The following is a 23642-nucleotide window of genomic DNA, read 5'->3' on the forward strand; positions in this document are numbered from 1 at the left end:
AGTCCCAGAACTTCACATTAATATGCCAGCTGGCCAAGATAGAGTTATATGCAAGAAGAAAAGGAAACACTCTCAATGGATTTAATTTCCTATAGCTCAACTGTCCATTTCCTTTCATTCCTGTTGAACATAATTGTTGATAGTGACCTCTAACAATTATAGATGTGCACACTTCCAATTTTTTTCCTGGAGAGTTGGTCACTATATGGAATGGTTAAGACTTAAGTAATGCTTAATTGCAATGGGTGCTAAATGTTGCAAAGCTGGAAAGGGAAAATTAGTGAAAGAAAAGACATAATTATCTTTATCCTGGGAAATTTAGCTTATGCAGACAGAAAAAGAGAAGTACTAGTGGCTATAGTACTGTATTTCTTAGTGTTGGAAGTATAGCTCTATGCCTGCTGTATGCTGTGCAGTTCAAATACACAGCTCTAGAAGGATCCTAAGCGCTGAGTGGGACCTCTCCAGGATTAATCCTGTGATGCATTTAATTCGCTGCTACTCAAGTTTGTTAGTGGTCTTCCTTACAGATAAAAGTATGTAACTGTTTTCTTGTTAATGAAATAGCACAGACCTAAAAGATCACTGATAGCAAACCGCTGAAGGCTTGCTGATTTCCTGTTTTGGGGCTGGTATTTCACTCTACTGTGAATAGATTTCTATCTGTGCAGAAGAGATTATGCAAGTCATTGTTTGCCACAAAGGTAACATGTAATGAATGTAAGATTCCCTCATTTCATATTGGAAATGACACGATCATGCTTGATGTACAGTCTTGGGTTTGAGAAATGATAACGCAATATTTATTTTGTTGACAGTGATGGATTTAAAGAAATCATGCCTTATGATCACTTCCAGCCACTTCCTCGGTATGTATAATCAGGTTAACATATGTGTCAGCATTAGCACAGTTTTCACTGCATATGTACTATTTGAGTCCTAAGATCATGCAACACCTTCTGGTATTTTTTGCTGTACAGGAGAGCAAGTTCATAACAATCCTGTACACGTTTTTAAAGCTTGTGATTTAATTTAGTGTGCTCTGGATGATTAGCTTTGCAGTAACAGATAATACGCTTTTCTGGAAAATAAAAATGTGGAAAACTTCAGAAAAAAGAGAAGTCCTCCTAAGCCTTCTCCTGCTGTAGTGCTTGAGAAGATCATCTCCATTAAAATTATTATTTGAATTACTATCTTGAAAGTATTTTATTTTAAAGATTTATGCAGTGGATATATTTATAGAACAGGCCTCCCTTTGTTACAGGACTCTAGAAATTATTTTTCACTTGAGGTTTCTTTCTCCTGTTCTTTTTTATACCTTCACTATATTTATTGACATCAAGGCTGACATATCACTTGAAAGATACTGGGATGTTCGAATATCTACTGCCTAAAATTAAGTCATCAGAGCACAGTTTGTTGCTTTTTTGCCATTTTTTTTAACTTTACCTGAATCAAGCACAAGAATTTAAATCTTTTCTGGATGGCTTAGATGTTTTGTAAAGAATGTTATGACTAAAAAACATTGAGCCAGATTTACTGTTAATATAAAGAATTATAGTTGATGGATTTAGATGCATGTTTATCTGAGCTGAACCTCTGCTTTATTATGTCATGAAAAGAATAATGTGTATTTTTCTAAAGAAGAAAAGATATGAAGTAATAAGAATGAAATCATAGACTTGCATGCCTCAATGGAGCTACTGATTGCAGCTGATATAAATGTCATCGTTTATTTCTGTAGCAATTTACTCTTGCTGTGGATCTGCTGTTCTGTGATGTACTTTGGCTTTCATACATAGACTGAGGCTTTTTTTCCCTCTATAGCTTTGTCCTGTAGAGTTCCATAATTATATTCTGTGTCTCTCCCCTTCCATTTCTTCTGCCAATTCCTTCGTACTTCAGATCTCCTCTGGAACTCAGCACAATTTATTTACAGGAGTATTTAATCTTCTGAACTGCTCAGGGCTTGAGGATCAGTTGGAAGAGAAACTGAATCCACCTCTCTGTGCTTTACTATGCTCAACACGTTTGCATGACACTGTGGTGAGATAGATTGTGTCATGAAGCTGTGAACAGGTTCTCTTATTTCAAACACTGAGAACCACAAAGGCCCACCTTGTTTTGACACCTCAGAAGGTATGTCCTGTCAGAAAGTATCATGATCTTCCTGGACAATGTTTAGGAGTAAAAACTGTAAGATGGCAGGTGGCCAGGCAGGGTTCAGAGTTGGAGCTAGCAGGATGGAAAGAGAGGAAGCAGGCTGTGTTCCTCTGAGAAGTCACGTAAACACAAGGAAGGTATAAGAACACCTTTGCTTGCTGGAATTTCTGAAAGAAACCAGCAGCTGAGACAGCCACTGTGTACCTGTGTCATGAGGTGAATCTGGTCCAGCACAGATGCAAGTCTTTCTTCAGTGTGGTATGATGTATTTTCTCTGTACTGTTGCCTTTCAAGTAACTGCAATGCATTAGTCTGTGCAGTTCTCCTGGGGCTTCTTTCACCTTTTATTTTTGTTGTTGTTTTTTTTCTCTTACCTGTTTCTTACATGCTAATCCAGGATTGTTCTTGCAAAGCAGGCAGAAAACCAAAACGCTGTAGATATGCTTGAGCAAAGCTATCCAGACTCCTTCAGCTTGACCAGCAGTCATACATCACATCTCCTATATAGCATGAGGGCCATGTGGAGGGCTGTGATGCAGTCCTGTGGCATTTACCACTACTTTCCCATTCACACAAGGAAGTTGTGGGAAAGTCATGGTGCGTACTGCAAGATCTTGAAAGAGTTCTCCTGTGGCTACAGTTGTAAGTGCCCCACTGAAATATTTTTACAGATGGAGGATTCTTTTGAAATAAATAGAAAAATTTCCCAGGATGAAAATTTTCTTTTAAAGCTTTTGGAATGCCTCCATTTATTTCAGACTTGTTGGACTGTTGAAGATCCCTTGACAGCTGTGGGTTCTGGAAAGTATCTCCTTGACTGCTTGCCCAAGACCCCCCTTTTCCCCAGTAGCCATGGACCTCACTCCATCTTGAAAATGCTTATGGGAGTATGGGATCTGGAGTGTGTTCGAAACTGATGAGATAAAGAAAAACAACTATAAAACTTTGTACTATAAACACTTGAGAGGCTAGCATTACATACAGCACAGTGAGCCTTATGTGTATAAATCCATGAGCTGCTAATTCATTGAACAGCTAATTGCTCTTTAGTTCTTGACATTTTAAAGAAAATGAGTTAACCCTGGCCATTCATTTAAGTCATAGAAAAATGTAACTGTTGCTTTTCAAGCATATTTTGTACTTGTGATATGGTATCACTATGTAGGCATACAGCTTCATTCTGAATGCTTTTGAGAATATATTCTACAGTTAATGTTCCATGGCTTGCTGTATGTTTCGTACTCATTGTTCTGTGGAGTTTAAGCATGATTAATGTCATTTTGTAGGGAGTTTAGTGAGTTGCTTAAAATAGGAAGATCCTTGATTTACCTTCTGTATCATAGAAAGTAGGTAGTAATTACTTAAATTTACCTTTGATTTATGGGCCTTTGCCTCATCTACTCTGTGTCTATGACTTCCTTTATGATAGCTAAGTCACTCTTGATGAATTAATTTTGATTGGATATTGTACTACTTGCTGAGGCTATTTTTCATAATGGATATAATTTTTTTCATGATCCTTTCTGTGTCACTGCAGTTGTAATAGGAATAAGTTTTAAGCTAACAAGACATTGAATAACCATAAGATGTGCTGCAGGACTCAATGATTTCGCAGAGCTTAGCTTTAATTTGAGTAGGTGGTAGAAAGAAAGTGAAATATAGAAAGTGAAGGGTGATGAAAAGTTGCATCTGGGTCAGTAGGACCCTATAGATAAATACTGTGATGGAAGCTTGTTATCTCTAAATGTAACAGAAGCAAGACATCACTGAAATTAGTTTTTGCTGAGAAGTGATTGCTTAAGTGTGCATACATGTTAAGACCAGGAAATAAATGAAAGAGTGTGTAACCATGTAAAACTTCGATGTAATTCTTACTTCAGATGGTGCAGCAGTTTGTCTTTGTTGTAGTTAGGTCTGAGATCATGGACAAATATCCATTTAGAAGACATCCCCTCCCAGCAGGTTGTTTATCATCCTTCTCTTGGAGGCTACTGCCCCACAGCTCTACTGGTTGACAGAGCTGTCTGAGTTTTCATTGATCTGTGCCTTGCCCTGCTTCAAGAAAAATCTCTAGGTTAGCTGAAATGGATGAGCAGCTGCCTTTTGCTTGAAGCAACTTGGAAAGTGTGAATAAAAAGTCATTCAAAGGCATTTTAATGAAGGTGGAAAACTCTTGCAGAACTGCCGTGCTGATCAGCCAAATGATATCTGTCACAATTTAATTTGTTCACAGTCCTTATGGATGAAGACAGTTTGAAATGAAATGGCTGGGTTTAGCCAATGCAAGTATTTCCCGTTCCCATAAAAATTATTTCATCAACAGATTATTTTAAGAGTAGTCTGCATAATCTGGGCAGTGATGAGCAACTGTGGGTAATAACATCCTAAAGTCAGCACAGCCAGACGTGTCTTTGGACTTCATGTAATCTGAAGTACATAGGCTTCCTGATCTCTGTCAGTGGGCAGTAAGTGTATATGTGCTGATGTAACTTAACTGTGACAAATATTCTGTTTAGATGATTTTAGACAGTTTTGCAAGTAAGATCAAAAGTAATTAAACTCAGTGTATTTAGGGTCTTTAACTCATGTGTGAGAATAAGATTTTCAGTTGTTTTGGGAAATGTACTCATTTTGCACATGAGTTTGAGCCTGGAATAATGCAAAGTAGCTCTTTCATTCAGTGTAATATATTCAGTGTGTGATAAGAATCCAGCAACCAATCTGTGAGTGGATTCTAATGACATGAAAGTGGGATTCAGTATTTTGCACTTTTAATAGAGCCTAGTGGAATAAAAGAATAGCCTTATTTTTAATATATGAATTCTTTTTCCAGGTGGGAACATAACCCTTGGACTGCATGTTCAGTTTCCTGTGGAGGTGGTATTCAGAGGAGAAGTTTTGTGTGTGTGGAAGAGACCATCCATGGTGAGATACTGCAAGTGGAAGAATGGAAATGCATGTATGCTCCTAAGCCCAAAGTCATTCAAACCTGCAATCTATTTGATTGTCCTAAATGGGTGGCAATGGAATGGTCTCAAGTAAGTTGAAAAGAAATTCGTACCTTTATCCCTGTGTTCTAAAGAAAGCTTGGAGTCCTGTGTTAGGATACATTTGTGATCACACAGCTATTAGAAAAATACAGCTCTGCAAGTATAATTCATAGCACTTACTAGGAGATATTTGTGCTAAGTCATTTGGCTTGATAATCAAAATGTTAACATGTCTGTGTGGAGAAAAATGCATATAGAATTATTTATGCCTGTTGAATTCTTGCTTTACATTAAGGAGAAATTAGAGCCAGAGGTCAGGCCCCTTTGCAATGAGATCGTTTGTCTCTCAGTTCTTAATAAATGTGATATTTCACTGTACTGTAATAGCTAAAGACATGTCTGTCTAGAGGCAGACATGTCTGCAAGAGTGATTTTTCCAGCGTTCTTACCTTTTGTTACAGTAACAAGAGCATAAAGCCAGCTTATCTTGGCTGTAGTTATCTGATACAGTCAGATAGCTCAACACTTCTATAATTCCTTAGTTCATCCCAAATGACATCACTGACATACAGTGAAGAAACTGTTCTTGCAGCACATCTGACACAGCTTTAACTGAAAATAATCACTGTGAGAGCATATTCTCAGTACATAGACTGTTGCCAATCAGTGTTACAAAACCCCAAGAATTCACTTGTGTTCCCAAAATGTAGACATTTTTTCCAACATCAACCTTTTCTTTATTCACCTAGCAATGCCAGGGAGAAATTTATACATCTCTGATACCTGATTGATTGTGGAAAATGTTTGGTAAACACATCATCAGTACTTCTAACTTGCTTTTTAAATGTTATTTGTAAATATAATTAAAAAAAAAAAAATCAGCATGAGATGGTTGCATTGTCTCCTGCAGTGCACAGTGACCTGTGGCCGAGGCCTGCGTTACCGAGTAGTGCTTTGTATTGACCACCGTGGGCAGCACGTTGGTGGCTGTAATCCACAACTTAAGCTACACATAAAAGAAGAGTGCATTGTGCCAATACCATGTTACAAGCCAAAAGGTAACTGGAATTTTGTCTGTGTCTGTTACTGGTTTACATTTTTGTTAAGAGAGTTAAAAGCCCCTGGTAACCTTTTTTAGAAATGCCAGAAGCTTGAATTTACTAGGACTCATTTCAGTCTTGGCAGAAACAAGCATTTTAATTATTGGTGCTAGGAAAAGTGTCCTGCTGATATTTTTTTGCTGATAATGTAGCCAGACTGTTGCAAGGTGAACATGCTATCTAAATCTATACAGCCTGGTCAAACTGAGAAAATCAGAATTAATGAGTTAAACCTGAGGAGGAGGAGTTGCTCAGTAATACTTGAAACAGGAATGATACTCTATATATATCACCTGGGATGTTGTTCATTTGCATCTCAGTACGTGTGTCAGCATTTTCAGGGGGCCTCATTAGTTCATTAAGCTATAACCAAACTTGTTCCATTCACTTTTCTCAATTTCTGCATATGTTAAAGGTCTGTAATAATGATGTAAATTGACATTCTCTAAAAGAATTGTTATGGCATTAAACAGTGGGTGGGAAGGTGAAAAAGAAAAAACAAAATGAGGGAAGAAACTAGAATGCCTTGTCCTTTGTTTATCTCCACCCCTCTGGGCCTAGAAAATTTTAGTGGGTGCCACTCTCGTTCTTTCAGTTTCTATTTGAAAGATTGTAATTCAGACATTCACAACTCACTCTAAAGATTTAAATAGAAAAAGTGTAAGCTATCTATAGACAACCCTGTATCCTTTTCAGGATGTTTTCATACTCAGAGAACTTCCAGGCAGAAAACTATGAAGAGTTAAACCACAAAGTAGAAACTAGCACTGAAATTTCAAGAACCTTTTTCTGGTGTTTTACTTTTGGAGGCACAGATCCTCAACTGGCTTAGAGTAGTCTGAGAAAAACCATCACAAGAGTGTAGGATGTATAGACGGATACAAGTATTATTTTTTAAATTGATTTCCAATTTGGAGGAAGTTGACTAACTCAGAAAAAAAAAATCTTCTGAAAATTGTCTAATGAAGCCAATCTTATCTGGAGAGCAGTATGTGTTTGCTATACTCTGGATTCATCTAAAGCTATAAACAAGTTATGATGATAATCCATTCCACTGAGATATAAGCTGCAGTCTTATGCCTGCATTTGGGGAAGTTGTGAGAAGAATGTAAAAGATTAAACAAGAACAGAAATTGTATTACTGGTACCCTCTAGGTAAAAAGGAGTGTCAGAAGGGAGATCAAACATCATCAAGAAATTTTCAAGTAAATTATGTTTTATTCAGAAGCATTAGATTCCTAGGCAAAATGTGAAGTGCTACAGTTAATAGTGCTAACATTGACGTATTGCTTTGATTTTGGAGGAATTAACTGAATTTGTTTATGTATATTCTCTACCAGAAAAAACACCTGTGGAAGCAAAATTGCCATGGTTTAAACAGGCACATGAAATGGAAGAGACCAGAACAGTCTCAGAAGAGCCCACGTAAGTACATTGTCTTTTACAGTGAAAGAACATTTCCAATATATTTTGCAGATCATCTGGAAGAGGTGTTGCTATGCTGTTTGCTTTGACAATTGGACCTGTTGTGAGATGGTCCTAATTTTACACCCTTCTGGAGCTCCTGTTCTTGATGACACAAAGTTACTCTATTATCATGTCCCTGAAGCATTCAAGCAATGCAAAGGGATATTAATGTAGCATTATTGAGCCCTAATTAATGCATATGGAAGCATTTCAGAAGATGTAAATTATATTAATTCAGTTTTATCCCAGTCATTGCTGTTACCTCAAAAATCTAGTGGTTGTATTAACAATTGAGATGTACTTTTTAGCATTGCCAGGATTTCCCTGAGGGGTGAGACCAACGCATAAAGTAAGTGAGAAAAACCTGCTGATCTCTGAGCTTAGCTGAATCTGTGGGAATAAGCTGTGATATTTTATGTGTGTGTGTGTGTGAAATAACATCTGGATTTGATGAGTCCCTTTAAAAGCTGGGGAGTGGGGGGGGGTAAGCCTCGCAACATTGAAGTCCAGTGGATGAAAGCATAACTTAACTCCAGCTACACTTGTTCCTGTCCCTTGTGTGTTAGGGCATCCACTCAATTGCTTATATCCTCTGTGTATGTTTCATGTATATATGTTTCTTATATATTCAATATATAGTATATGACTTTCTAGAAAGTAGTAACTTTCTATAAGGTTTTCACAAGATATTTTGAATGGTGTTTTATTGTGCTGTGCAAAATTCTGCACTCATTTCTAGTAATGTTAGTTTAAAATAACTTAGAAGATCTTACTGAAGTTACTTTGGATTTATATTGCTCCGAGAGTGGAGTGTGCCCTATAACTTCTTGTTTTTCTTCCTCCATCTAGCCATTCCTGATTTTTGGCACACATGCACCAACAGGTGTGATCATGAGTAATAAAATCTTTACACCTGCACTGACTCACAGAAGAAACCTCTTGCCAAACAGGTGTTTGCATAGTTAATGGTGACTACTTTAAACTTTTCACTGCTCTAGCCTTAAGTCAGGTGTCAACCTACTGTGAGCAGTTATTCAGCTCCTCAGTTTGGTGGCCCTAAAGCCAAGCAGGGTAGTAGCAAAGATATAAAAATAAAGAGTGATTGTCAAAAGGGGTGATGTAATCAAATGTGCCTGTTGAATGTCAGTATATCAGAATGAAGGTGTATGAGGCCACCTCTAGAAAGTATTCAGCATGAAGCTATAAAGAAAATGATCTCTAGCATTAGCTAACCATGCTGTGGCAACCATGAGCTAATGTAGTCTCTAGGTTTTTAGGATCCTTCAGCAGCAGTCTGACAGAACAGGCAGGGAGGACTGGCAGGGACACAGCATGCCAGTTCAGAATATATTTAGAGTATAATAGAATTGAGCCGGAACCTTTGAAATGAGTTCCCTTGTACCTTGTCCTCAAAAGAAAGCAGTGATTCATGCTGTCCTAGACATGACTGATGTATTCCACTGCAGCCTCACAGTATGAGTGCAGCCATGTGTTCAAGTTCTCAGTGCATGTCCTGTCACACCTGTGCAGTTTTGCAGTTTCCTGAATCTTTTTTTTCTTTTTCACTTACTCTGTAGACTTAGATTTTCTTCATCTTTCATTCCTAATCCTGATCTTGTCTTGAGACTCTTTCATTCACACTTTTCTGAATCGTCTCCACTTAAGCCTAAGAATTTTCTCCAGCCACTTCTTGCTGATTACTCTTCACTGACATCCTTCTCTTCACTGAGGTGTTGCTGAGGTGCTGTGCTTTCCTAGACTGGGTATTTTGGGCTCTCATGGGACCCAGTGCTAATGCTGCAGCCAGATTCTCAAATAGTTTCTTTTTACCTGCCACCTGCTCTTTATCCTTCTGAGGAGGCTGGCAGGTAAGGAGAAATGAGAAACAACTGGTCCCTAACTTCATTCCTTTTTGCAGATTTCCTTTTGGTTGTGTGGACAATGGTTTGCAAGCAGAAGAGTTTCTCAATAGATAGTTTAGAGCTTATGCTTCGTCTTTTCCAGCTGGAGTGAGATTTTTGGTTCAGGGTTTAGGATTTTTAAAAAAACTGGAACAAAAGGTTGTTACTTTTCCCAGAGTAAATTATAAGACCACTTCCTTCTGGTTTGTATCTGGTTAACTTTGTTTTCTGTAATTTACCCATGGCACAGTAATAATTCATAGCCCACTTCTGCCTAGCAGGAAGTTTAAGATTTCCTTGGTAAAATGCCATCACTTTTAATTTTAGTTATCCTCTCATCATCCAAACTTAAACCACAAGATGAAGTCTCAACTTCTAATCTATCCTTTTATAACAACTGTCCTTCTATCCTTTTGTATGATACTTCAGTTGATAATGAATAAGAGAATAAATGCAGCTGTGTTTTAAAACCCACAAATGATGAATATGCCAAAAATAGCTTTTGGAAGATAAATACTTCTGCTGCTGTGGTCTACTGTGGCTGATGTCCTGAATTTACACAGAAGAGGAACGTTCAAAAGCTTCTCTTTTTTTTTATTATTAGCAAAATAAAAAATGACTGCCCTTAAAGCGAGGCCAAGAAAAATGTAGGCCTGACCTTTTTAGTTTTTAGTTGTGGAATGTGATGACAGTTGATACCAATCATTATTTTAAACGTTCTTCCCTTGAGCCTTCTTAGTTACAGTGTGATTTGCAGAGAAGCTCCAGCAAGGGTTTTGCATCTTTTTTTATTAATTGTAAGTTAAAGAAATAGACATCTGAACTGCCTTTTCCTGTCATGGCTTAGAACAAAACTAAAATGCTTTCAGAAGCTGATGTGTTTTTTTCAGCACCCTGAGTTAAAAGTAATAACCAGGTTTGTGGATTTGTACTTGCTGAATGTGAAATGCAGTGTCTCATAAAGCTGTCTGCTCTTTGCATTGGAGTAATTTTCACAGAAATGTCTCTATCATGCCTTTGGTGGTAGAAAATTACACTATTTTGCAGCTTCTCTGAAAATGGGCAGGTGATTTTGTCCAACACATTACACTCAAGGTTGATAAAACTTGACAATGCATATCTGCTTATTTCAGGCAAGTGGGGTTCTTCAGGGAGTGGTAAGGTTGCCAGCATTGTGGAAGTTCTGCCCCAGTAATCAGCCAGCATTTTAGATACTTCTGCAAACTTTTATCCAGACCCTTTTGTGCAGTAGGGTTGAACTGGAAATATTCAGGTTTTTCTTCAGGAGTTAGACATTTCCTTTCTTTACTGAAAGCAAGAACTGCAGGCATGGGGAAAATAAAAATTAAAAGACACTGTGTTTTCCAAATCTTTGGAAAGCTGCAGAGGACTGCACTAAGTTTTCAGTTCATATTTGATTTGGATGGACTAGGCTGTTCTGTTGCTCACCAATATTTAGGTCACTGCTTCAATTCCAGGTCATCCTAAACTGACTTTATCAGTCTGTGCCGGGTAAATGCACATTTCCATCAGTGTTAGACTGATCTCTCTGAACATATTCAAAACCTGCATGGATGAGTATCTGTGTGACCAGGTGTAGGTGATCCTGCTTTGGCAGGGGAGTTGGACTAGATGATCCCTTGAGGTTCCTTCCAGTCCCTAACATTCTGTGATTCTGTGATAACACTGCAGTACAGCACGGGCATACTCTCCACTGCATCTGTAATGTGTACATCATTTATACCTGTGCAGATGAATAGGAGCATTTGATTTCTACATTGCACAGGGAAGAATGACTATACCAAAAGGCTGATTGTGAAAAGTTGTGCCAGCTTGGATTTGCGGTTTTCCATTCTTTTTTTTTTTTGTTTGTTTGTTTGGTTTGGTGGTTTGGTTTTGGGTTTTTTTTGTTTGTTTTTTGTTTGTTTGTTTGTTTGTTTGTTTTAAGTCAGGGGTCTCATCTACATAGTTAAGGATCTCAGAAGATACTCAGTTACCACCATTCTAGTCATTCTGTAGTAAATCTCTGATGTTCTGCAATGCATCATAATACAAGTGCTTTGATGTTTTTTAATCCCAACCTGAGATGCCTCTGCCATCAAAGGCAGAATGAATTTGCTTCAGGGAAGTATTGTGTCTAAAACATTGCCACATACGTGCTATGAATTCCACAGAATCAAAAATATATCACTTCTGAGGCTAATGGAGTTTGCTTTAATGATCTGTTACAGGCTTTGGTTTTGCATACGTTAAATGAGAAACAAAAACTTTAAAAATCATCTGCCTGAACTAAAAATTCAAATATAATGCCAGCCTCCAGAGCTTTCTCCCTGTCCAGTCAGTTCCTTTTCCAAAGTCAGTTCTTACTCTAATTTTATATTATCAGTCTGCACTGGCTTCTGTTGAAGGAACTTAGTATGACTCTAACATGGTAATCTTTTAAAAAATTCTATAATAGCTAAATAGTCAGGTGACTAGTTTAGTAAATGCCAAGGTAGGTCCTAGACACTAGAATCAACAGGAAAACCTGAGTTACCACACAGGTTTGCTATAAATCAAAGAAAAAATGCTTAAAATTTTCTGAGTTTCCTTATGAATCAATTGTTTGTTGAATGAAAATACTACTGTGGTTCAAAATTTCCTTCCATTTATACGGGATTTCAAAAGAATGCATCATACGTTATTCCTGGAATGTTTTAATGCACTCAACTAACAGTACACAAAACTAAGGCTAATTTCTGGTATGCTGCCCTTACCAAAAAAAGTTATTTGCTTTCAGACTGTAAACTGGTAGGTGTGGTCAGAACACCAACCAATGCTTTTCAACTATAAATGTCCATCAGTTTTATTTTTTCCAGTTAGGTACATGCCTGCAAACAGACTTACACATTTTGTTACAGAGAAGTAGAAAGCCCTGATTTTGCTAAGCCTCTGTGCAGTAGCTTCGATCCAATAACGCATTTAAGCACAAGTTTATTCTAATCCCATTGATTTCAAAGGACAGCTAATATGCTTAAAGTCAGGCATGTGCTTAAGCTTTTTGTTGGGTGAGGGTGATTTTTTTCATGGCCACCTGAGACAGTTTGCATGTCTTTGAGAAGTCTGTGAGATCTGATGTTTCAGGGTTAAGCTGATTTTATCTGCTGGCGTAAGAGAAAGTCTTCCTTTGCAGCTTTTTGCACAGATGTTCAGTTAAAATGTGTTGTTAAAAGCATCAGGACATTGACCCCCTACCATTTGAGCCATTGGACTTGGTGGGCTGCTAAGTTGCATCAGTATGACATTTACTCAGATTTTTATCACTGTAGGACACAGTCATCCACCATTTTGGTACTACTTGTCCAATAAAAAAATCAGTCTGGTGACATGTTTCAAGGGTAGTTTGACTTGCAAAGTGATGAGCACTTGCAGTTTTCCTTGGTTTCAGGAGGAGCTGGGAATACTGTCCCCTCCACTGAAGTCTGTCTAGGACCATTGAGCTCTAACTAAAATTTTGAGGGTCTGTTCAAGGAAACTTTGAAGTGACAGGCTTTGACATCTTTATCTTTGTGGTAGAACTGTAAAGGTGTTTTATCAATATCTCCTTAAAACCAGCGAGTTACGCTATAACTATTGTTGGGAAAGGGAATAGTCTTTTCCACAGGAAACAATCTGTCTTGGGATCTACCCCAAACACAGCTTGGATGACTACCCCAAGGACTGGGTTAGAGTATCCTTACAAGTTACCCACTCATCTGTTCTCCGTTCTTCTATTTGATTCTTCCTCTGTATATGCTGGCAAAAAGTTTCTGGCTCAAGATGATAAACTATCCACAGAATCAACCACATTTGTTGACATTTTCCTGTGCTTACTGTACATGCAGAGCATAAATACAGATTTTTGTCTTGCACAACTGTTCTTGTATTTGTGAGGGCAACTTCCCTGCAGTGAAAAGAAAGATACACTTCTTTATCAATGATAAGGAGAAAATCTTTGAATCCTAATTTCATTTTTTTTTCCTTCCGAATATGCTTTTATTATAGAATCATAGAATCACAGAATCATTCAGGGTTGGAAGGTCAAACATATCCTCCTGTATCTCCTGTTTATGTTTTGATTATCAGCTGCATTTGCACATGTAATTAAAAGCAACCACAACCTTCTGAAAAAGTGTCCTATGAAACTCTGGGTTTGGTTTGTTATAAATTGTACCCCAGAGCCTCTCAGGATGACTTTATTAATGAAATGCAGTCCTTTGGCTCTAGTGCCACTTTGACAATTACTATCAGATATTAATGAGACCCTCGAAGCCAGAAAATATTACAGACTAAACCCTTGTTTTATTCAGTAAATTCATGATCTGTAAAATGAGATTTTATTACAGTTCATCAGGAGCATAAATTCTGCCTAATAAAAATGATGGATTTTAGACTGAGCTGGTTAGACCTTTTTATTGAAGATGAGAGGCTTCTTACAAGATTAAACATGAACAGCAGCCTGTGGTGCTGTGCATTGGAGATGGCTAGATTTGAAAAGTGCTTTTCTTCTGTCTGGTTGCTGATTACTGGTATGACGTAAGGTGATGGCCTTTCTCAGGTTTTAGCAGACTGCAAATATACTTTTGACATATTTATAAGTCTCCATATCTGGGGAGCTGTTTTATATTTTATAGATAATGTCTTCATGTATTTTCTTCTTTTTTCCACTGAAGGAGTTTGAGAAAATATTTAGGTGATGTCCTTTTCTTCCCCCAAAAGGGATAGAACTTTCCTTGTTCCTTGTGATTCTTTCTCCTCTTTTCTTACAACATACTTTGGTGAGTTTTGAGAAATGGTCTGGGAGAGGAGGCAAATGAAAAACTTAAGTCACTTGATTATGCATTCTATTTAAGTATCAAATAGTATTATGTATTGTCTGTTTTGTGCATAAACATACATTTCTGTGTTGTAGCTCTTTGTGCACACAGAGACACAATTATGTAGACTAAAATGACAGTGTGTCTACTGGGCTATTACTTGCAGGTTCATTCCTGAACCCTGGTCTCCATGCAGTGCCACGTGTGGCAGTGGCGTACAGGTGCGAGACGTGAAGTGCCGAATTCTTCTTGCGTTTACTCAGACTGAGGTTGAACTGCCTGAGGAGGAGTGTGAGGATGTGAAGCCACCAACAGAACGAGTCTGTCACCAGGCATCCTGTGACAGTGATCCTGTCCCCTACACACCAGAATTTTCACGTGCTGAAGATGATAGTGTGATTTACGACTGGGAGTACATTGGGTTTACTCCTTGTTCAGCCACATGTCTTGGAGGTACCTTTATGTGTTTATTAATCTCGAGTTGTAAGAATTTGGCGTTGTTTGACTTTGTTTGGTCTTCTATTAGCGTTACCCTAAAGTAACTGTGTTGATCTCTAGGAAAATATGCAGCTTTAAGTTGTAACTTATTTCTGGATTATCTGTAGAGTATTTCAAACTACCTTGTTTTGTGTATATCCTGCGTTCAAATAGTGACTTTAGTTAGTTAGGTAAGGTGCAAGAGGTAGGTGATACACCGGCTTGCTTTAGTCTTCTTACAGTAGGAGTCTCGACTGCCAGGCAGTTGGTGGTACCAGCATATTTATTGCATCAGTGATGGGAAGGTTTACCTGATCTTTCTTTTTCTAGAAACTGGAAATGTATAGTTTCAGAGTTAAAATTCCCATATTTTTCCTTATCTTCAAAAGTGCTACCATTTCCTGCAGTAGAGTAGGGATACAAAGTTGTAATTAGGGAGATTTGTTTTCAGTCTGACCAACTTGAAGATCAAACAGGAGTTCGTTTAGGTCTTGGTACATTATAACACTCTGTAGGAACTCTGTGCCATACATCTGTCTGCAAGTAGTTAGGCACATTCCTTTTTGGATGTAATCGAATCTCCCTGTCGTCCTAAGTACATGTTCCTAGACAGGTTGCTGGTGTTGCTACTACATATTGTACTTTGGGACTGAACACGAGTGAGTTATGAAGTGTTAAGTGGAGGCAGTGGAATTGTGAACACACCTATATATGACAGGACTGATGACATCAGTGGGAAGTGAAGACAGTTGTACCTACAGAAGAAATTAAAAATGTAGAAAAGGGGAGAACAGAAACAATTGAAAGCAGAAAGGCAGTCTGGAGCTCACAGAAAGCAGCCTTCTTTGCACTTTTTGTAAGTTCAAACCTTGAAGGCAGAAGCTGGGAGGGGTGCCCTAGAATGCTGTCAGCGGGATGGTGAGTGACCGATACATGCCTCCTTTTCTTTACTGATGAGGTTGAACCATAGGAATAGCAGCACATGTGATCACAAAAATTGTGTCTGTGCATCCCTCCGCTATCTTCAGTGGGCGTTATGACTGGTGAAGTAGAAGAGGTTATAGTCCAAGTATATGTGTATGAACGTGTTGTGGTAGTGACAGCTATTGTGACTTGAGTGCCTTTGTTTCTTCATATTAATGAGGGAATTGTTTTCAGAAATAACAAAATTGTACTTTAAAGTAGAAACAAGACTTTCATTACCACTAAGTCTGTACTTCATCACTGCTTTTTGTAATGTACAGTTATTTCATGGCCATCTTGTATTCATTTTGCACTGCTTTTTAGTGAATGGCTTTGTCAGAGGTGTTCTGAAACTCTAGAACTTTTGAATTTTGAGGACGTCAGCAGACATCTAGGTTGCAATAATCTCGTATCTTTGCCTGCTATTGCATGTGTGCACGTTTGCATTACCTGCATCTTCACATGTGAGTTTGTCCATGCAGAAATGTTCACATAAAAACATGGTGTGCAAACTGATGGTAATTTAAGAAGCCTATACTGAGAACAGTAGTTTCATTTGCTGGCATGAAGGAACTTCAAAATGCCTGATGAGCAGAATTCCATGCTCAGACTAATTATGCTCCTGAAGGAGCTGAGTGTAAATTGTGGTGTTGACTTGTGGCCCTTTCATGAATTTGTAGAGGTGCCTGACCCAGAATTGTATTCTAGATATTCGTAGTTATCTAACCATTTGTTTGCTACAAAATAGAAATTATCTGTGAGGAAGTTTGAAAGAAAATATCTGTGTTCTTCAGACTTCTTGTGATACCATTGGTACTGTGTCTAGACATTTTTCTTATATGATGCTCCTGGGAAATGGGGGAACTCGTCAGGTTATTTTATCAACTACAAGCTTCAGAAGTCCCTCTAGTGTTATGCTAGTTAGGTAGCAGTGATTTTTTTTTTTTGTTCTATCAGTTCTGGTTTTCTTGCTGCCTTGGCAAAGGCTTTCAAACAGACCAAAAAATTACCTGCCGATAAGTAGTTTTAAGGGAACCAGACATCTCTTCTGTTTCCAACTTACTGCAATGTACTAACTAATGATCTCACTGTCTACTATTTTTTCCATTGTGTAGTTCAAAGGAGTTGATCCATTTCTGCTAAGTTTTATGTTCAAATCTCATTTCAATTAGATGAACTGTTTTGTTACAAGAAATAAATGTTGTCTGAGTTTAGCATGTCCCAGTGTAATGTAAATTATATTAGGTACTTAGTGTCTAGGATGTATGTACCTAGCAGTGGCTATTAAAATAAATTTCTGTGGAATTGTGTCCCTAGAACTCCCTACCCCCATTTCTTAGTGCTTGACTCTCTCTGAATGAGAGAAAAGTCTGCAGGGTCTAAGTAAGCTGGAATCTTTTTAACCACTGTGTAAGCAAGGACTGAATCTCCGTTTCAGTTCTTGTCACCTGCATCTTTTCTTTTTCTTTTTTTTTTTTTTTAAACTCATGTACAAGATTAGACTTTTAATTCAAACTCTCCTCTGGTCCTTCTCCAAAGCAGACATAAAAATGCAGACAGAAACGTTGTTTTTTAAAATACTAGAATTAGATAGAGGAAGTGATCTGCAAGGTCTTATCAAGTATTATCTTTCCTGTATTTAGCAGGTTCTAGAGCATTAATAACACAAATGTGTGGTTTCTGCACCAAATATGTGTGACTTGTCAGGCAGTGTATGAAGTGCCATAAAACTTCTGAGGACTGCTATATTGTATTATGCTTGTAAGCACATTTAATGCTTTTTTCATCCATCTTTCTATGAGTGCAGATAGAAGTTGTCCAGACCAGTTTGTCATGAGTCACCCTTAACATCCAAAGGGAACTCTGGAACTACCCTGGAAGCTGAATTTTTTTTTTGTCTTCAGGGCATGAAGAAATCCCAAGCTGAAAATATCCCAGCTGTGTTCTCAGTGGTCTTAGGATTTACCTCATTTTCTTACTATGTTGGGGTTTTTTTCAGTCTAAAGAACTTTGGTCCTGATGTGAGAGTCCCCAACATAAGTTTAATTTTCATAGTATTGTGAGGTCTCTCAGCCTTTCCTTGTAGGAGAGATGCTCCAGTCCCTTAATCATGTTTGTGTCTCTCTCCAGTAGATCCCTGTCCCTATTGAAATGGGGAGCACAGAACTAGACACAGCAGTCCAGATGTGGCCTCACAAGAACAGAGTAGAAGGAGACAAGAACCTCTTTCAATCTGCTGGCCACACTCTTATTAATGCACCCCAGAGTGCACCTAAGAATACGCTTGAGGAAAAGAAATGTTTTTCTTGTAATCTGTAGTATTTCTTCAGTGTTGTCAATCATTTAGCTACTCTAGAATGCTTTAAAAGGATATTTTCAAATTTTTTGAAAACCTGAATGTTTTCTGTGTCCCTGTTTAAAAATACCTTTAATTGCAAGAGGCATATTTTGGTACCTCAATGTAATTATAATTATTTATATTCCATATGCTCAAAAAATATGATTCAAGCCACTGAAGTGATTACATTGTCTTAAAAATAATTTGATTAAACAATCCATTCTTATTCATTTCCTGTTGTTTTCTCTATAGTTTGTGGCTTTGGAAGCCACAAGTTGTGTTTTCAGGTTTTTTTCTGGATCATAATGGCTTAAAGTTTACCATTTTATTTATAAGAAACATGAGATTCTTAGAAAATTAATGGATTCGATCCAAGTTTAATGGCTCTTAAGAAAAACAATGACTGTTCTGAGACTTGCATATAAAGTTGAGAGCATTTGCCATAGTGTTGTAGGCAGTTTGGTAACTGGTCCCCCCTATAACCAGTTTCATTAAGAACAGACACTGTTTGCTGTTTTAGAGAGGGAGTATAAATAACTTTGCCAGTTTCAGCAGAATTACAGAGAAGCTCAATCATATGTAGGACTTGGCATTTCTTCTGGTTTAAGCTGATAGTACCTATTTTTAAACTGTCACCAGACTGAGACTATTGACAGAAAGAAATGACTATCCTTCCTCTTGCAGGTATAGAGAACTGATCCCCCTGCTTACCATTTGCACAGCAACTTTCCACCCTCATTTTCTTTGTACTCTGAAAAATGCCAAAACAAAATGTCTGGGCTGTTTTCAAGCATTCTGATCTTTAACACAGCTTCATGCACTGGGTATTTCACTGAACAGAAAAGCTTGTAAAAGAATGTAAATGTATGTGGTTTAATAATAGATGCTGGGTTGAAATAGAAAATATTCTATTTCACTGAATAGTAGGATAATTACTACAATAGTGCATCAGATTACTGTAAAAATACTTACTGCTCCTTGCTGCATACATAATGTTTTAGTTAAATTATCTACTGTGTTTATGTTATAAGCCAAGAAAGTCATACACATAAAACTTTGTTTGTTTGAATAGTAGATTTTTCTGTTTTCCAATCGATTTAGAATAAGAAAATAATCAGTAATTGAAGTTCCCAACTAATGGAAAATTACATTTTAAGATGAGAAATCTCATTAATTGTAGGACACTTTGACAGTTAAGTCCAAACAAGTGCTGCATCAATCAAATGTAGTTATTTGTTGAATGGAGTTCTTGAACTGAGATCCAAGGAACAAAAAAGGAGTGCGTGTTACGTTTTTAACAACTCTTTAATAGCTGTTTTGTCCTTACAGTATCAAAACAAAGCCCCTCTGGGGAAGCAGTTTGTGCTCTGTAGTAAAGTCAAATGAAAGATACACCACATATTGACATTTTCTTCTGGTAACACAATTAAAGCTAGGTAGGTCATGCTGGAAGGCAGAAGTGGTTTAATGAACTCCAGGTGGCACGTTGCAGTCAAAACCATCACCTTGTGCAACATGCCTTTTGTTCATTTGGCTGGCCAGTTTAGTTTTTATAGCACCAAGATAAAAAGTTCCCATGGGATTGTTGCCAACCTAAATGGTCTGAAAGGAATCTCATTTCATTCCGTTCTTTGTGTGAGATATTAAGAAGATATTACTTATCGCAACCTGTTCCAGAGCAGCATCACCTCAGAGTGTGATTTTTCCCACAGGAACACAATGAGGTCAGCAAAACTGAAGGTTGGTAGCACGGGGTAGAGTTTGACCCAAACCAGAGATTATATGGATGCTTGATATGTGCTTGATTGCGTGTCTGGTAATGTCATTCTGGTTGTGACAGAACACAATTTCTAGACCTTGGTTTCTCTCCTGTAAACAGTCAGATGTGTGCATGAAGGGACAGGGAGGCTGCTCCTGTTAAATACAAACATGGAGTTCAGTTAGAGAGAAAATGTTTGATTCTCTTGGATGGTGATCTTCAGAAAAAAATAGAGGTCTAGAAAAAATAGTTAGTTAGTTGGTTGTCATCTTTGGGTGTTGCATTATAGTCATGGTAGTTGTTAAAGGTTTCTTCTCAGGCTTGTTAGTGAAATAGTTTTTAGTGCATGTGTTCTACGTTAAAGTAGTTGTCAATACTTTGATAACTGGTTTGGTTGTCAATAATGTAAGGTTCTATAAAAATTCATCACTTTGTAGAGATAGTCAAAACATTTATATAATAAGGTCTTCCTAAACTGAAAATTAGTCCCAGAGGGGATCTAGAGGTATACCAGAGAGCCTGAAAGGGATTGGAATCTACCTTATTATGAAAATCACTCCTGGTCACTTCACACCTGATGAAGTGTCTGAAATAGTCAGGCTCATTCAAGTGTCAAGAGGGATTGTGTCCTGGGCTGGCTCAAACACTGGACTATGTCAGAATTGGTTTATGAAAAGAATGACAGTGCTCATAAATGTTGTTGTAGAGAGAATGAGAGAAATGAGGACAATTGGCATGAAGAAAAAACTTTCAGTGTAGGATATTTTATCTGTCCCACTGAAACCTGAATGGCCAGTGACCAACAGTGCCAAGAAATTAGTCACTGTGTACAGCTGACACGGAAGCTGGAATAGTTGTAGTAGCTTTTGTGTAAGAATAATGGTGAGGTTTTGAGGTAATGTCATCAGGGATACCATGAAGTTGTCAGTGAAGGTTTCTGGTTAAAAATACAGCTCCCTTTGAAACCTTACAAGTTGGTCATAAGCAAATAAATATAACCTGCTGCTCAAAACAAGTTCATATCCTTACAAAATTACTGGAGAAAAGTAAAAGGAAGCAAATGGAAAAAATAAATTCTGGGACTCCTTAAAATCCCTTTTTTACCTGGAAGCAACAAAATAGATATTTTATTATTTATTTCTTATATTCTATTATTTATTATAGAATATTTATTTATTACTTTATTATGATCATTAGCACTGCTTGTATAGGACGTCCCAGATACACAGAATCCCCCAAGAACATCACAAATTCGTCTTGTCTTTTGTGTGCATGCAACTGAGCTTTGAAATGGAGCAAGGCTTTCATGCTAAAAAATACGATATATAAAATTGAATAATCACATTTAAAATAAAAGTAGTTCACAAAATCTGTGTTTGCTAAGATGACTTGTCCTAAAGCAAACTTATATTACATTTCATTTTGACTCACAGAAACTGAAGTATTAGTGATCTTTCATGCTTCAGAAATAAGATCTAGGTAGCAAGAGCTGCAGATCAGAAGATGCCAGGAATGTTCAGAAGTGAGGAAACCTCTAGGCTGGGTTAGATTTGCTACCTTCAGCAGAATTATCACACCTCTTAGCCCCTATGAGAAAGCTTCTGTGCTGAGTCAGCCATTCTCCTAACTATAGTTTTGTGAGTTTTCTCCATTTTTTCATACATTTCTTGCAGATCTTTAGCTCCTTAGAATTCAGGTGAGAAGAAATCACATTTACCCTGATTTTGGCAGTGAAACCAGTAGTTGGCTTAGGATCAATATAGAACCAGACAGATGCAGCATCTTACGGTGGACAGACAGAAAAGCCTATTTTCTGTTGGGTTTCAGAGGTAGAATCATGCCTTTTAAATACCACAGAAGTGCTAGAAATAATTCTCTTTTGAGCATTAAATGTATAAACTATATCTATTGCTTTTGACTTGAGATGTAACTTCAAAGCCTGCTATCTAACTTGGTATTTTGAGTTTTTTTTACTGAGCATTGCTCAAGAGTAAGCTTTACAGAAATCTCTTCCATTTTCAGTGTTTCATAAGTCTTTGCCTTTTTAATTCAGGAACACAAGAAGCCATTGCAATGTGTCTGCATGTAGAGACAAAACAAGCCGTGAATGAAACCCTGTGTGACAATTCCAAGAGACCACCACCAATGACTCATGCTTGCAACATGAAGCTTTGCCCTCCAAGGTATACTGTAATAATGAAATTGCATTTTGGCAAGAAAATGGTTAATGTGACTAAATAACCATTGGCTTTCTTAGGAAGGGTTCAGATTGCACAGCTGTGGGCTTGCTTTGGGATGATATTTCACTGCTTCTTGTCTTTACCAAGGTTTTGGGGTTGGGTTGATTTTTCTGTCTTGTTCACTCCTTTTTCATTCTTCATATCTCCCTATTAAAACAGGGAATGTTTTCTGAGATAAATCTCTTCTGTGCCGGTATTTGCTAGCATTGGAGAAGCAGCTTTAACTCTTGTAGTACAATGGAAATGTTAAGGTAGTTTCTCAGAAAAGGAGAGAATATTTGCTTTCTATCCATACTGAATGGAAAAAAAAAGTGAAATTATCATTGAAAAGTATTTTAAGTTGATGCTTTTTTTTTTTGGTAACCCCACTTAATTCTCACGGTTTCTTATGCTTATTTGAAGATTCTAGGCAAAGAACAAACTCAGTCAAAATCCAAGAAATCCTAGCTAATTTGGTTGTTTGAAAGGGCCATATGTGACATTTTGACATGCACTGCCTTATTTACTCACTTCTGATATGTGGCATTCCTGAGCCTTTGCACAACCTCCTCTTGGAAAATGTAGAGAAGTAGTTAAGAGGAACAGGATGTTTTGCAGAAAACGTACACACAGTTAAAGGAAGTTTTGTAAATCTACAAAGTGTCTGTTTACATGTTTACATTTATAAATGTAAATGTCAGCAGGTTGCCAACAGGCTGAGTTTTTTGTGTGAGGAGCTTTCTGAAAGTAAATGCTGGAGTTGAATTTGTCTGGCTGTGACTTTTTATTACTTTATTGTTAATAACTTCTGCATTTCCTCATCACCTCTAACTTTATAAATCTGGTTTGTAATTTTGCATTCCAGCCAAGCCAAAGGGATGTTTTAGTCATCTATTGATAACTACACCTTTAGTTATTTTTAACTAGTCTCTGTTTGGGTATGATTTATTTTTCACTAGGCTCTGTTTGGGCTTCCCCAGTCTGAAGTAAGTTGCTAAAATGTGTACTTCTGACTGTGTTGTTGGAACAGGTGGCAAAGTGGCTCCTGGAGACGCTGCTCGGCTACTTGTGGGGTTGGGATACAGACAAGAGATGTGTACTGCCAGCAGCCAGGAGGATCTGCTGTTGCTCCTGAAGAGTGCAAAGACAAAAAGCCTCATTCTTTACAAGCTTGTAACCAGATCAATTGTCCCCCTGTTTGGCATGTTGAAGAATGGCAGCAGGTATGGCTGGGTTACAGAAATAGTTTAAATGCATTCTTCTGGTGACAGATTTGCAGTTCTTTATCTGCAATAACATGGAAGGTAGCTCCTAAACTTCAGTATCCTAAGTGTTTCAGCTGATTTCGTTAGAACAAACTAATCCAAGATCAAAAATAATGCTTTTGACTACTATGCAAGTAGGTAGTCACAGGATGACGTAGAAGGTCC

General features: G+C 37.6%; 1 protein-coding gene across 1 annotated transcript in view; it reads left to right on the forward strand.

Annotated features, from left to right (window-relative positions):
- Positions 1–23642, forward strand: part of ADAMTSL3 (ADAMTS like 3) — a 187643-nt gene that overhangs the window by 131536 nt on the left and 32465 nt on the right. The window contains exons 13-19 of the mRNA XM_054387718.1: positions 819–869; positions 4997–5201; positions 6064–6211; positions 7594–7678; positions 14623–14909; positions 22047–22176; positions 23243–23435. Of these exons, the coding sequence (XP_054243693.1) occupies positions 819–869; positions 4997–5201; positions 6064–6211; positions 7594–7678; positions 14623–14909; positions 22047–22176; positions 23243–23435 (1099 nt within the window). The remainder of the gene's footprint in view (positions 1–818; positions 870–4996; positions 5202–6063; positions 6212–7593; positions 7679–14622; positions 14910–22046; positions 22177–23242; positions 23436–23642) is intronic.

Source organism: Indicator indicator, chromosome 16 (genome assembly GCF_027791375.1).
Source record: "Indicator indicator isolate 239-I01 chromosome 16, UM_Iind_1.1, whole genome shotgun sequence".
Classification (NCBI taxonomy): domain Eukaryota; kingdom Metazoa; phylum Chordata; class Aves; order Piciformes; family Indicatoridae; genus Indicator; species Indicator indicator.